At 43.3% G+C, this 14,889-nt stretch overlaps 1 protein-coding gene across 9 annotated transcripts in view; it reads left to right on the top strand.

Moving 5' to 3' along the window:
* Nucleotides 1-95: 95 nt before the first annotated feature.
* armc9 (armadillo repeat containing 9) overlaps nucleotides 96-14,889 on the top strand; it is a 70,874-nt gene continuing 56,080 nt past the window's right edge. For 6 of the 9 annotated variants that reach the window (XM_078410884.1, XM_078410891.1, XM_078410887.1 and 3 more), the window contains exons 1-4: nucleotides 3,881-3,946; nucleotides 5,766-5,891; nucleotides 9,189-9,359; nucleotides 11,567-11,722. In XM_078410884.1, the coding sequence (XP_078267010.1) occupies nucleotides 3,896-3,946; nucleotides 5,766-5,891; nucleotides 9,189-9,359; nucleotides 11,567-11,722 (504 nt within the window). In that variant the 5' untranslated portion in view covers nucleotides 3,881-3,895. Of the gene's footprint in view, nucleotides 242-1,441; nucleotides 1,571-2,475; nucleotides 2,499-2,805; nucleotides 2,922-3,861; nucleotides 3,947-5,765; nucleotides 5,892-9,188; nucleotides 9,360-11,566; nucleotides 11,723-14,889 lie in introns of those variants that run through there. The other 3 variants (XM_078410888.1, XM_078410889.1, XM_078410890.1) reach the window with 3 other exon arrangements.

The raw sequence follows: 14,889 nt of genomic DNA, 5'->3' as shown, positions 1-14,889 counted from the left end.
GCTCCCCCCCCCCCCCCCGGATGGGACTAGTACCGCTCCCCCCCACCCGGGATGGGCCTAGTACCGCTCCTCCCCCCCCCCGGGATGGGTCTAATACCGCTCCCCCCACCACCCCCTTCCCGATGGGCTAGTACCGCGCGTGGGGCCGAGGCGCCGCTTTACGTCGGATGTTGTTGTTGACGTCGGCGCTGCCTACGGTTGCCAGGGAGGCACTTCCGGTGAGCGGCCTTGCGGCGGCGAGGTGGGTTTGAGTGAGTGAGAGAGAGACGGGGGGGTGTGAGAGTGAGTGAGTGAGGCGGGGGTCTGAGAGAGGTGGGAGTGAGGGAGTGAAAGAGGTGGGGGTGAGGGAGGGAGTGAGGTGGGAGTGAGGTGGGAGAGAGGTGGGAGAGAGGTGGGAGTGAGGGAGGGAGAGAGGTGGGAGTGAGGGAGGGAGAGAGGTGGGAGTGAGGGAGGGAGAGAGGTGGGAGTGAGGGAGGGAGAGAGGTGGGAGAGAGGTGGGAGTGAGGGAGGGAGAGAGGTGGGAGTGAGGGAGGGGAAAGGTGGGAGTGAGGGAGGGAGAGAGGTGGGAGTGAGGGAGGGAGAGAGGTGGGAGTGGGAGGGAGTGAGGTGGGAGTGAGGGAGGGAGTGAGGTGGGAGTGAGGTGGGAGAGAGGTGGGAGAGAGGTGGGAGTGAGGGAGGGAAAGAGGTGGGAGTGAGGGAGGGGAAAGGTGGGAGTGAGGGAGGGAGAGAGGTGGGAGTGAGGGAGGGAGAGAGGTGGGAGTGAGGGAGGGAGAGAGGTGGGAGTGAGGGAGGGGAAAGGTGGGAGGGGGAAGGTGGGAGTGAGTGAGGGAGGGGGGGAGTGAGTGAGGGAGGGGGGAAGTGAGTAAATGAGGCGGGTGGGTCTGAGAGAGGGGGGTCTGAGAGAGGGGGGTCTGAGTGAGGGGGGTCTGAGAGAGGTGGGTCTGAGAGGTGGGTCTGAGAGAGGGGGGTCTGAGAGAGGTGGGTCTGAGAGAGGGGGGTCTGAGAGAGGTGGGTCTGAGAGAGGGGGGTCTGAGAGAGGGGGGTCTGAGTGAGGGGGGTCTGAGAGAGGGGGGTCTGAGAGAGGGGGGTCTGAGAGAGGTGGGGCTGAGAGAGGTGGGGCTGAGAGAGGTGGGGCTGAGAGAGGTGGGGCTGAGAGAGGTGGGGCTGAGAGGTGGGGCTGAGAGAGGTGGGGCTGAGTAGGGTGGGTCTGAGAGGGGTGGGTCTGAGAGGGGTGGGTCTGAGTAGGGTGGGTCTGAGTAGGGGTGGGTCTGAGAGAGGGGGGGATCTGAGAGAGGGGTGTCTGAGAGAGGGGTGGGTCTGAGTGAGGTGGGGCGGGGGGAGCGGCCCAGGGGGGGGGGGTGTGGATCTGAGTGAGGGGGGGGTGTGGATCTGAGGGGGGGCCGGGGGTGGGGGCCGCTGTGGGGGGAACTCATCAGGTTCGGCAGCACCTCAGGAGAACACGGATAGACGAAGTTTTGTATTGGGACCTTTTTTCCCCTCCTATTGCCTTGGCCTGACTGAAGCGGATGTGCAATGGTCAGTAGCATTGGACAAAGGTGGAGGGAGATAGGTTGGCAATACCATGCATTCCTTTTAGACATTTCAGTGATGAGATTTGCTTCCTATTTAAATTAAAATAGTGTTGAAATTTTAGTCATATAAAGACTGGTACTAATTTTTGTAATTCAATATTGTGATGTGTGTGATGTGTTTTCAAACATGCAGTAAATTAGCTTAGCGTTTCTGTCAATTGTTCTCTTTTCTAATCCTCTTATTACTCTGAGAAAAAGGAGGGGGTTCTGGTGTGCAGTTAATTTTGGCATTTTATAAGTTTTTCACTTTATGATATTTAGAAAACTGTCAAAATTCAGTTACTATATTCACCTTATCTACGTTACTTTTAAGTTACTCCTCTCTTCCAAGGCTTGTGGAAGGAGGGGAAGAAAATAATGTGAGGGTTTAAACTCTAGAGAGGAAGGAAAGAAGATAAATATGAACTTGTAGCTAGAGAAAGTGCCAAGATGATATGTGGCAAGGACCAAGATGATATGTGGCAAGTTAGAATTGAGAAGAAGAGGAGCAACCAGAAAGATGAGTTTTTGTGCAAGCAGACAAAGTGAAGCTGTTGAATAAGTATGTGAGATGTAGACGGAATAAACAAATGGAGATACCATAATGCATACGATGGAGAAACGTTGTAGAGATGTTGATTATGGATAACAAAGCTATGGAAACAGTCACTTCAGCCCACTGAATCCGCACTGACCATCGATCATCCATTCACATTAGTGCTAAGTTATCCCACTTTCTCATCCACTTCCTAGATAGGGAGAATGTGCTAACTCCACATAGACAGCCCCCAAGATCAGAGTTGAACTCGGGCCTGTGGCACTGCGAGGGAGCAGCTCTACCAGCTGTGCCACCAATGTGAGGGAGTCCAAAATGCAAGATAGGTGGTAATGCAGTGGAGGGGAGCAGATCGATCAATAACATAACAGGTTAGTAGATTAGGGCAGGAAATAATAAACATAATGATGGATAAATTAAGATAAAGAATTTAGTGAGGATTTACATGAGGATGGAGGGAAAATCAAATACGAAAAACTGAAGAGTATGTTGATGTGGAAATAGGAAGAACCAGATATGAAGTAACACTGTGTAAATAGACTTGCTAGGAGAAAGAATGTGACCATTGAGGAGCAGACCTGATTTCAGTTGAAAGTTGTTTTGAGTTTTGAAATGCAAATGTATTCTTTTAATATATTCTGCACAGAATTTGCACTAAATATTGTCTGTTTTTGCTAGGCTATATGGTCTTGGGCAGTTCCCAATGATCAATGAACTGATCCACTCTGTATCCACTCTGGTTCTGGCTGACTGGGAATGCCAATGTGGGAACTGGAGTCTCTTCCACCCATAGGGTAAGAGTGACTGGGTGGTTTTGAGGAGATGCATTGTTTTTATACTGGGCTTCCATGTGTTCACAATATGTCAAATCTTGTGCCAAGTGTGAACTTTTTGTCTACTTGAAGCCTTTTCCTCAATTGGTTATTGGTGAGTGAACGGCTGCATTTCTATTGAAGCTGTTATACATTGAAGATCACATCTGCTGTGTATCTGGATGGAAAGCACCATGATTTGGGAGACTGTGTTTGGCCCACTGAAGGAAGGCAGTTGAGGATGATAATGAAGGCTTTCCCTGTAAAAGCACCTGTAGCGATTATGATCAGATTTGCCCTCCTTTCTTGAAAATGGATATGGTTAACTCCATAATTGACTCCTCCCAGATAAGATTGTGGATTCATGACTGAAACTGTTCATTGCTGGGTTTAAAAACTTCAACATGAATACCATCCACTCCTGAGGTCTTCTTGCTTTGAATTGAACTTTAAGGCTTTACCTTGCAGCTTTCCTTAAGTAAAGGCATAACATCAGTCACCCTCCAGTCTTCTGGTACCTTACCTCTGGCAAAAAATGATGCCAAAGACTCTGCCTGGTACCAGCAATTTCTCTTGTTGGTTTCCCACAATGTTGTAGGGAACACATGGTCAGGCTCTGGGGATTAATCTTTCTTTATGTGCTTCCATTCTGCCAACTCCTCTTTTGTAATGTCAATATGTTTTGGGAGATAGCTGTTCTCTTCCCTGATTTCCCTAGCATCCATGAGCTTCTTCACAGTAAAAACAGATTATGTGTTCATTAAAGAGCTCGTCCATCTCCTGTGGCTCCACATAAACATGACCACACAGATCCTTAATGGGACATATTCTCTCCCTAGTTATCCTTTTGTTCTCAGTTTTCTTATCAAATCCCTGCCAGATATATTTCATGATCTTATACTTTGATTTTATAAAAATATAGATTGGCTATGAGGTGAAAGTACAATTTATGGATCATGGGGGACAACTTGACGCATGAAGCTGAACTGAATGATTTGATAAAGGAGGTAGGTTGGAAAAAGTTTTTGTGTATGTTAGGAAAATAACTGGAGATGCTAGTAGAAATCGAAGGTATCACAAAATGCTGGAGTAACTCAGCAGGTCAGGGAGCATCTAGAAAAGATGGAATGGGTGACGTTTCAGGTCGAGACCCTTCTTGTGTATGTTAAGCGATTTCCAAACTAAATGCTGGCAATTGTCCAAATTTGTAGCATCAATATCACTATTGAAATGCATTGAATTGTGCAAAATTGTCTTTTTCATTGTGGATTTGAAGTAAATGTCGCAGAAAGTTAAATCTTGTCCATGTCAGTTGATTTCCCTTGAATGGGTGTAATTTACAACTTCTTTGTCTCCGGAAAACTAAAACAACATGGACTATCATTTGCACTGATTTCAAATCTTTAAAATGTGATACTTAAATTAAAATAACCATGTTTCCATTTTGACTCTTTTTCCTGTCTCATTCTTCGTCCTGTTCCGTCATCATTATTTTCTGGCCCAAATTTGGAATGGTATTCGTGCATTTTAATTAAAATTTCTCATATTTATACTTTAATTTCACAATTTGCAGGAAAAAAGTTTCCGATGTTGGGGGAGTCCAGAACCAGGATAGGTCATTTAGGACTGACATGAGGAAAAACTTTTTCACCCAGAGAGTTGTGAATATCTGTGAGATTATCTGCCACAGAAAGCAGTGGAGGCCAATTCACTGGATGTATTCAAGAGAGAGCTAGATTTAGCTGTTAGGGCTAAAGGAATCATAGGGGAAAAGCCAGAACGGGGTACTGATTTTGGATGATCAGCCATGACTCAGCTGGCTCGAAGGGCCGAAAGGCCTACTCCTGTACCTATTTTCTATGTTTCTATGTAATCCTTAACTTGAATTATTTATCCAGTTCACTGATATTAAGGTAAGATTTAATAGAAACCTGAGGAGCAACATTTTTCACACAGAAGGTGATGAGTACATGCTCGCATCAAATATGAAGAAAAAGATGTGTAGAAAGGCAATCATAATAGACAATAGACAATAGGTGCAGGAGGAGGCCATTTGGCCCTTCGAGCCAGCACCGCCATTCAATGTGATCATGGCTGATCATTCTCAATCAGTACCCCGTTCCTGCCTCCCCATACCCCTTGACTCCGCTATCCTTAAGAGCTCTATCTAGCTCTCTCTTGAATGCATTCAGAGAATTGGCCTCCACTGCCTTCTGAGGCAGAGAATTCCACAGATTCACAACTCTCTGACTGAAAAAGTTTTTCTAAATGGCCTACCCCTTATTCTTAAACTGTGGCCCCTTGTTCTGGACTCCCCCAACATTGGGAACATGTTTCCTGCCTCTAACGTGTCCAACCCCTTAATAATCTTATACGTTTCGATAAGATCTCCTCTCATCCTTCTAAATTCCAGTGTATACAAGCCTAGTCGCTCCAGTCTTTCAACATATGACAGTCCCGTCATTCCGGGATGTAACCTAGTAAACATACGCTGCATGCCCTCAATAGCAATTATAAAATTGTTATTGAGCATTATAAAAACATTATAAAAATAATGGCAAATGTCCCACCACAGAAAATTACGACCCTTGTTTATTGTGAATTGGTTTGAGGAAAAAGGGTCTATTGGTACAAAATCTAAATTGAATTAATAGTTGATGTACTAAATTACGTGAGTGCTTAAATAAAATCATATTTCTTATTTGGAACCGGAGTTAGATTTGTCTTCACGTACTGTCACTAATAATGACATTTACTTTTTCCCAATATAAAATGTAACATGTTTAATAAAAACAAAACCTTAAACTGTTTGTGTTTCTCATTCAGTATTTAAGGTTTGCAGCTTTTGAAGAAACTGTGAATATCTTTGATAAGGAATGCAAAAACAAGGGAAAGACAATCCCAAAAGCACCAGTGAGCGCTGGCCAAAATGTTAAGACTTTGCACATTCAGGTAAAGTTTGTTCTTTGTACCATCAAATGAGATTTTTAAATTAACCTGGACTCCAATTAATTACTACATTCTAAAAGTATATGAGCATGTTTGGGTTAGCTCGTGATAAGTAGTGAGGATTTTTTTTATTTAACTAACCGTAAAAAAAAAGTGTAGGAGCAGAAATTGCCCATTGGGCTTGTCATGACTGATCTGCCATTCAATAAAATCATGGATTTAAATCGGCACCATTGTTTGCCCCTATTGCCTCAAATTCCTTGATCGCTCTCATGTCCAAAATTTATTGATTTGAGCTTTGGCTGAAATCAATGAGTAGGCCACACAGCATTCTGCGAGAGAGAATCCTAAGGATTTGCGTGAAGGATTTCTCCTACTTTTGTTTTTAAATGAGCTTTTCCTTATTTTGAAATTGTGACCTTAGTTTTAGACAACTCAGTCAAGGAAAACATCCTTCCCATATCTACCCCGTGAAACACTATAGAATTCTTAATGTTTCAATGAGATCACCTCTCATTTGACACAAAATGCTGGATTAACTCAGCGGGTCAGGCAGCATCTTGGGAGGGAAGAAATGGGTGACGTTTCAGGTTGACTAAGCTCTACATGAAAGACCTGTCATCTCTCGAATCTATTGGGTGTATCTTCTTTCCACTCCCTCTCTAACAAATATATCATTTCATAGGTAAAGAGACCAAAACTGTGCAAAATACTCCAGGCGCAGTGTCATAGAAACAGAGCAACATAGAAAAATAGGTGCCGGAGTAGGCCATTCGGCCCTTCGAGCCAGCACCGCCATTCAATATGATTCAATATGGCTGGTGTTCAATGTTTATTTGAACAGTTTTAACACTACTACTGGCTGTTTAGAAGTGATAAACGCCATAAATCTCAAATGATCAGAAATGTAGATGAATTGATCATAGAAGGGGCATTCAGCAACAAGTCACCTCTGTACTGCTCACAACATTTCGATCATCAATCAGGCAGAATCCAGGAATGTGATGGACTCTTCTCCACGTCTGCTTGTCAACATCCGTGACAAAGCAGCCAGTTTGATCTTAATTCATTTCACCTCCCTATGTATTTACCCTCTCTGCTAAAGCTACTTCGATGGTATCTGCAAAAATTCAAGACAACGTTCAGTCTGAAGAAGGGTCTCGACCCGAAACGTCACCCATTCCTTCTCTCCCGAGATGCTGCCTGACCTGCTGAGTTACTCCAGCATTTTGTGAATAAATCAGTGTTGAATTGTTATTTGCACGGAAAGCAGTAGGACAACATTCTTACTTGCAGCGGTATAATAGACAATAGACAATAGACAATAGACAATAGGTGCAGGAGTAGGCCATTCAGCCCTTCGAGCCAGCACCGCCATTCAATGCGATCATGGCTGATCACTCTCATAATATGCCTGAAACTCAGATAAACATATTAAGCCCAAAAAATCAAGACCTTAATCCCCCAATATTATTGCCAAAAGTCCTTTGTGCAACCAAGACATAATTTGTACCAACAAAAGGGACATGGCAATAAGCATATGAGAACCATACATCTTTATGGTTCCCTATAATTCATGCACAATGTTGTCTTTGGGAAATAAATCGTCTCTGTTCCTTTATCAGTGGGTTTAAATTCTAGAACTCATTATCAACAAGATTATTTCAATGCTTTTGCCAGTACAATGACATCAGTTGAAGAAAGTAGCTCAGCAACACCTTATCAAGGTCAAATAGACATTGTTAATGATTATTGGTTGAGCCAGTGATGCCTGTATCTTAAAAATAAGTGACATAATCTAATAGACAATAGGTGCCAGGGGTAGGCCATCCAACCCTTTGCGCTAGCATTGCCATTCACTGTGATCATGGCTGATCATCCACAATCAGTACCCCGTTCCTGCCTTCACCACATTTCCCTTGATTCCCCAGAGAATTGGCCTACACTGCCTTCTGAGGCAGAGAATTCCACAGATTCACAACTCTTTGGGTGAAAAGGTTTTTCCTCATCTCTGTTGTAAATGGCTTACCCCTTATTCTTAAACTGTGCCCCCTGGTTCTGGGCTCCCCCAACATCAGGAACATGTTTCCTGCCTCTAGCGTGTCCAATCCCTTAATAATCTTAAGTTTCGATAACTAGAGCCATGTACAACTGCAGAAGGATCTCTTTGCTCATATACTCAACCCCTCTTGTTATGAAGGCCAACATGCCATTAGCTTTCTTCACTGCCTGCTGTACCTGCATGCTTATTTTCAGTGACTGATGAATAAGGACACCCAGATCTCGTTGTACTTCCCCTTTTCCCAACTTGACACCATTCAGATAATAATCTGCCTTCCTGTTCTTGCCACCAAAGTGGATAACCTCACATTTATCCACATTAAACTGCATCTGCCAGGCATCAACCCACTCACCCAACCTGTCTAAGTCGCCCTGCATCCTCATAGCATCCTCCTCACAGTTCACACTGCCACCCAGCTTTGTGTCATCTGCAAATTTGCTAATGTTCCTTTTAATCCCTTCATTTGTCATTAATGTATATTGTAAATAGCTGTGGTCCCAGCACCAAGCCTTGCGGTACCCCACTAGTCACTGCCTGCCATTCTGAAAGGGACCCGTTAACCCCTACTCTTTGTTTCCTGTCTGCCAACCAATTTTCTATCCATGTCAGTACCCTACCCCCAATACCATGTCCTCTAATCTTGCCCACTAATCTCCTATGTGGGACCTTATCAAAGGCTTTCTGTAAGTCCAGGTACACTACATCCACTGGCGCTCCCTTGTCCATTTTCCTAGTTACATCCTCAAAAAATTCCAGAAGATTAGTCAAGCATGCTTTCCCCTTTGTATATCCATTGTGACTTGGACAAATCCTGTTAATGCTATGCAAATGTGCCGCTATTTCATCTTTTATAATTGACTCCAGCACCTTCCCCTCCACCGATGTCAGGCTAACTAGTCTATAATCCCTAAGTGATAAACAAGGAACTCCAAACCCCAAGAACGAATAAACTTCTTTTGAAGCAGACACAAAATGCTGGAGTAACTCAGAGAGTCAGACAGCATCTCTGGAGATCATGGATATGTGACATTTTGGATCAGGACTCTTCATCAGACTGAAGTGGCTGAAGAAGTGTCCCAACCCGAACCCCTGAGTTACTCCAGCACTTTGCATCTTTTTTTGTAAACCAACATATGCAGTTCCTTATTTCTACTTCTTTTGAAACGGATTATTTTCAGAATATTGCAGTATATTTTAAACAGCAGATGAAAATGTTTTGTTTTCCCATATTTCAACAGAAAGATTTATTTGAAGCATTTGATGATGGAAATAGAAAGGCATTCTTCAAACTTTGGGAGCAGCACATTTCACCTCATGTTCGAGAAAATGATCAAGTCCTTCAGAAACTGGAGTTTTACATTCATGTTCATTTTGCCATCTATCCTCTGAAGAATGCTGGGGGAAAACTTGTGAGTTAAATATAAACAGTGACGTTCATTTTAATAGTTTCAGATGGCTAATAGATTCTTACTAAATTTGGTGAATTTTGTACTTAAAAATATCTATCTTTCTTCTGCTAATGTATATAATCAAAAATATTAATTAAAAAAATTGTTCTTGTAGTGATATTTTTTGGTTCAAACATTTTATTAGACTTCTTTTTCCAATATTTACTAGGTTAGTTGTTGAACAATTGCTTTTTGGAAGCATACTTATAAAAAATATTGCAATTATAAATTTATGGATTAAAGTTTTCTTCTTGCTGTTAATTCACTCCGTTAAAATTAATGCTTGAGTTAAACAGTATTTATAGGATGTAAAGGAGGCATCTAATCTGTACTGTCCTTACCTTTGGAGTGTTTAGTATTGAGAACATTTACAGGAGTAGCTGCCAAGTTGAAATTTTTTTCTCAACACCAATGTATTTAGATCATCGGTTTAAATGGTTTAAATTGTACTAGAAAACATAGAAACGTAGAAAAAATAGGTGCAGGAGTAGGCCATTCAGCCCTTCGAGCCAGCACCGCCATTCTGTATGATCATGGCTGATCATCTAAAATCAGAAGGAATGGGTGACGTTTCGGGTCGAGACCCTTCTTCAGACTCTGAAAAAGGGTCTCGACCCGAAACGTCACCCATTCCTTCTCTCCCGAGATGCTGCCTGACCCAACCTATCCAAGTCACCCTGCAGTCTCGTAGCCTCCTCGCAGTTCACACTGCCACCCAACTTTGTGTCATCCGCAAACTTGGAGATGTTACATTGAATTCCCTCGTTTAAATCGTTTATATATATATATTGTAAATAACAGGGGCCCAGCACTGAGCCTTACTGCACCCCTTAAATCACCAGTTCAAATTTGACAAATATCCACATCTTATTTCCATGATGTATCGCTCTATATTTGTGAGGGCATAGGCATGGTTGGTTGTTACTGCTTTCTGTATACATGAGGGGCACTTCATACCAATACCAAAGCAAGTAGATTTATCATTGTAAACAGTGGATTCTGTTGAAGTAACTAAGTCATCCTTTTCCTTGTGTGGAGTGTGCTGGTTTGGCCACCTCGTGGTATGTTGTTAAACATTGCATCCAGCAGATGGTGCTGTCCCACCTTCATCTTACCTTCCATAGCTTCATTCACCACTTCTGCTGAACATTCCTTATCTTTGCTTCTACGCATGGTAATACAGTCAATAGTCATTTATTTGTCACATACACATAAATGTGTAGTGAAATGTGGAATATTTTCTTAAATTCTCTATACTTGTAAAGACATCAACTACAAATTTGATGGCAAAGTATATTTCTTTGCTGGTGAAACTTATATTTCAAGATTCTCTCAACTCTTACTAATTTTATATTTGAGATGTAATAATTTCTGCGAGACCTAGGTGATTATTAATGTTGTTAAAGAAATAGCATGCCCAAAACTGAGGGAGGGAGCAAACTGCCGAAGATACGGGTGGATGCTCTATTGGTGTCCTGCATCGACTAGTCAACTACCTGACTGAACGACCACAGTACGTCAGGCTCCGGAACTGTGTCTTGGACATGGTAGTGAGCAACACAGAGGCCTCACAGGAGACGGTCCTCTCTCCCATCCTGTCCACCATCTAAACCTCTGCCACCTGCAGAAGTATTCTCCTTTTCAGTTCTAATAAAGCCTCTCAGCCCTGAAGTGGTGACTCTGCTTCTCTTCGCACAGATATGACCTATCTACTACATATTTTCTGCATTTTCTGTTTTTGCTTTGAAATTTCCCCTTAACGTGGTCATAATTCATCGTAGTTGGTACTTCAACCCTTGTCTTTTCTTTTCTGAAAGGTAGAAAATGGTAACTTTTAAAGACCATTCATTTAGAATAAAACTTCTCATCAGAATGTTAATGTAATGCATAATAATATTGAGATATGGTGCATAAATATTATAAAAGTGAAATATGTTCATTCAGAATATGTGGTAGGTTACAGATTTGGAATAACCCATTGATCTCACCTTGAGCAGTGAAAGAAGAAAATCAGAAGGGAAATTTTTAGAGAAAAATCTAATTGTAAAGTTTGTTCGAATGGCAGTTTTCTAACATCACCTCAAAAGTTACAAGCAGTAATTAAAGTGTGTAAACTGAAACATGGTTAGTTGAACTTCATCGCTTAAAAACGAATGCCTTTTCAACAGGGCAAAGATGATGTGGAAGAAAGAACCTCTCATTTCAAAATGTACCTGGAAACGAGAGGGGCAGCATTAAGCCAAACAACAGAATTCCTGCCCTTTTATGCACTGCCGTTCGTCCCCAACCCCACTATACACCCCTCTTTTAAGGAGCTGTTTCAGGTATGAGCTGCTCTTTGTCCTGTTGTCTATTGCTGATGTGACGTTTAGATATGCAATACTGTCTTTGCATTCCTCTGCAGATGGGTTAAATCTCACAGAGGAGGCATTTTTCCATTGGAGCCACAGGTGGAAAAGGCTGACAAGGCATTACGTTCCTCGGGATACTTCTGCGAGATAATGTATCTGGTGTCATAGAGTCCAATCCTTTTTTCAATAACTTCTCTAAACAATTTTGGATGTCATTGTTGTATCATTTTACTGGTCCATTGAAATAATCTGAGAATATACCAGTGTCCATTTTCATGATAATTGAGATCATGAATATATTCTGTGTGTGAAGAACAAAACCTATTGACTTTTAAAATTTAAATATACATAGACTTTGCCCTTATAATATTTCCCATTCTTTACATTGCCAGATAATGAACAAGAAAGAAAGTACTTGTAGTTCAACAGTAATTTCATGTGCTCAGGACAGCTCAGAGTGCTTTACTACCAATGAATTATATTAGAAGATTTGCAAAAATCAGCAGTGAGGTGGCCGTATGTTAATTTATTTTAGCCGGTGATGCGTGATGGATAAATTTTAAGCATGAACAGTTTTCATAATTATACTTCCTATCTTGTGAGTACAAAACCCACCATGGCATTTAAATTTTTTATGTTCAGTCATTTCCAGTATTGGTCTTAGTATTCTTGACTGCAAAAATCCATCTAGATGAATGAATGACTAACTGAATACTTTACTGTCACATGTGACAAATCACGGTGAGATTCTTTGCTTGCACACCCAGCGTATGCAAATAGTCGCCATGTAGAGGGCACTGACAAAGTTACAAAGTACCCCCGCGCCAGATTCCCCTTTGTTCTCCCCCACCCCCTCAATCCCCCCATGCCCAGTCCTCCTTTGTTCCTCCTCTCGTCATAGAAACATAGAACATAGAAATATAGGTGCAGGAGTAGGTCATTCGGCCCTTCACTGCCATTCAATTTGATCAAGGCTGATCATCCAAAATCAGTACCCCCTTCCTGCTTTTTCCACATCTCCCCGATACCTTTAGCCCTAAGAGCTAAATCTAACTCCCTCTTGAAAACATCCAGTGAATTGGCCTCCACTGCTAGAAATGGCCTATCCCTTATTCCAAAAGCCCTACCCCTTATTCTTAAGGGGTATCTCTGAACGCCTCTGTGGCACCGACCCAGGGCACAGCAGTGGGCTCCGTCGACCCAGGCCCTGACAGTGGACTCCATCGACCCAGGCCCCAGCAGCGGGCTCTGTCGACCCAGGCCCCAGCAGCACGCTCCATCGACCCAAGCCCCGACAGTGGACTCCGTCGACCCAGGCCCCAGCAACGGGCTCCGTCGACCTAGGCCCCAGCAGCGGGCTCCCGCCAACCCAGGCCCCAGCAGCGGGCTCCCGCCAACCCAGGCCCTAGCAGCGGGCTCCGTCGACCCAGGCCCCGGCCGCGGGCTCCATCGACCTAGGCCCCAGCAGCGGGCTCCGTCGACCCAGGCCCCGGCCGCGGGCTCCGTCGACCCAGGGGCCGGCCGCGAGGCTCCGGCCTCGGTTTCTCCACGGCCTCACTGACGACCCAGACTCCGCGGGCTCTCTGTCGGCTGTGGACTCCGTCGGCCGTGGGCTCCGACCCGCAAGGCTTCGGTCTCGACCTCTCCGCAGCAGCCGTGAGGTGTCCCTGCCAGATGAGGGAAAGACGGTGGCCATGCTTGCCTGATCTGGCATGTTTATGACTCCAGACTAATCTCTGTGGTTGACTAACAAATGCCCTCTGAAATAGCTGAGCAAATCCACTCAGCATCACTACATTCAGTGGAAAAACAAAACCAGACAGACCATGTGCTGTTTGTTCGTCGCACCATATAGACAATGTACTGGAGTATCTCAGCGGGTCAGGCAGCATATCTGGAGAACATGGAATGTTTTTTTTGGGGGTCGGGACCCTTCTTCAGACTGAGTTACTCCTGTATTTTGTGCCTTTTTTGTGTCTTGTTCCTTCCAGCCTGAAAAATGCTTCTCATAAACATCAGGGAACTAGTATTTGAGTCCCATCAATTAGTTCAGCGCGAGACTGACATAGCCATGGAATACAGACAATTCCATTTGCAGGCAGTGTCCGTCTCATGAGCTGGACAGACCAGAGGCAGCAGCACGGTGGCATACAGGCGGGAGGGAGAAGTCCTGGGAGTTCTGACTGCAGACACCTGACTTATATTTATCCCTTGATAAACAATGAATAAAGTAGATTATCTTGTCATGATCACAATGTTGTTTTGGAGGGGCTTGCTGTCTTTGGGATGACTGAACATTTGATATGTTAATGCAAAGACTACACTTCAGAGGGATATAATAATTGTAAAGTTTTTAGATTGTTGCGGGAGCTGTAGAAATGAGCATATTTTTATTGCAGCTGTTAGTGTGGAACATGGCTTGTTATTCCTATGCTTTGAAAGTTCCTGTATTGTTTAGTTTTTCACGGAATAAATGTTCTTTGTCCCCTTGGGCCTCTTATCTCAAAGGTTCAGGACCAGGCCTGCGACTTCTTTCCACATCGAGGTTAGATTGCATCACTGCAGGAGTATCAATTGTTTCATTATTTAAACCAAGATTTTCAGGTTAGGTTTTCTGGGCAACAGTAGTTAACGCTGGATAGCAGGATAGCACTCCTGAGTAAATGTTGCATACACTGTTCTTTTCAGTACAGATTTGCAAGAGAATGTAAAGTTATTTAGGATGTTATTATTTAGTTATTTATGATATTTAGGATTCAAGATGGTGCCAATAATCAGTCTAGTTAGGCTGAGGTGATCTGAGAGAAAACAATAAAACAGGCAAAAATAAACTGTCAAGAAAAGTGAAAAGCTAAAGTACACATAAGAATTTTACATTAGGTTTCTAGCTGAGAAGGTGGTTCTTTTATTAATGCAAACTATCAAAATAGAACACGTTCCATTGTGACTACAGACAAAACAATGCACAAAACAATGCTGAGGGATTACTTTCATGATGGAATAGATTGGCAAAAGTGCCTGTGCCAGCTTGCTGTGACAATTCACAATAAGTACAGCCATTGATGACAAACTCCAAGAGGATATACACCAGCAGCTTTCCAAAAGTGTCTTTGGCAATTGATGTTTACAAGTAACCTTAT

The sequence above is a fragment of the Rhinoraja longicauda genome, chromosome 13 (genome assembly GCF_053455715.1).
Source record: "Rhinoraja longicauda isolate Sanriku21f chromosome 13, sRhiLon1.1, whole genome shotgun sequence".
NCBI classification, from domain to species: domain Eukaryota; kingdom Metazoa; phylum Chordata; class Chondrichthyes; order Rajiformes; family Arhynchobatidae; genus Rhinoraja; species Rhinoraja longicauda.
This window is presented reverse-complemented; position numbering and strand designations above follow the sequence as displayed.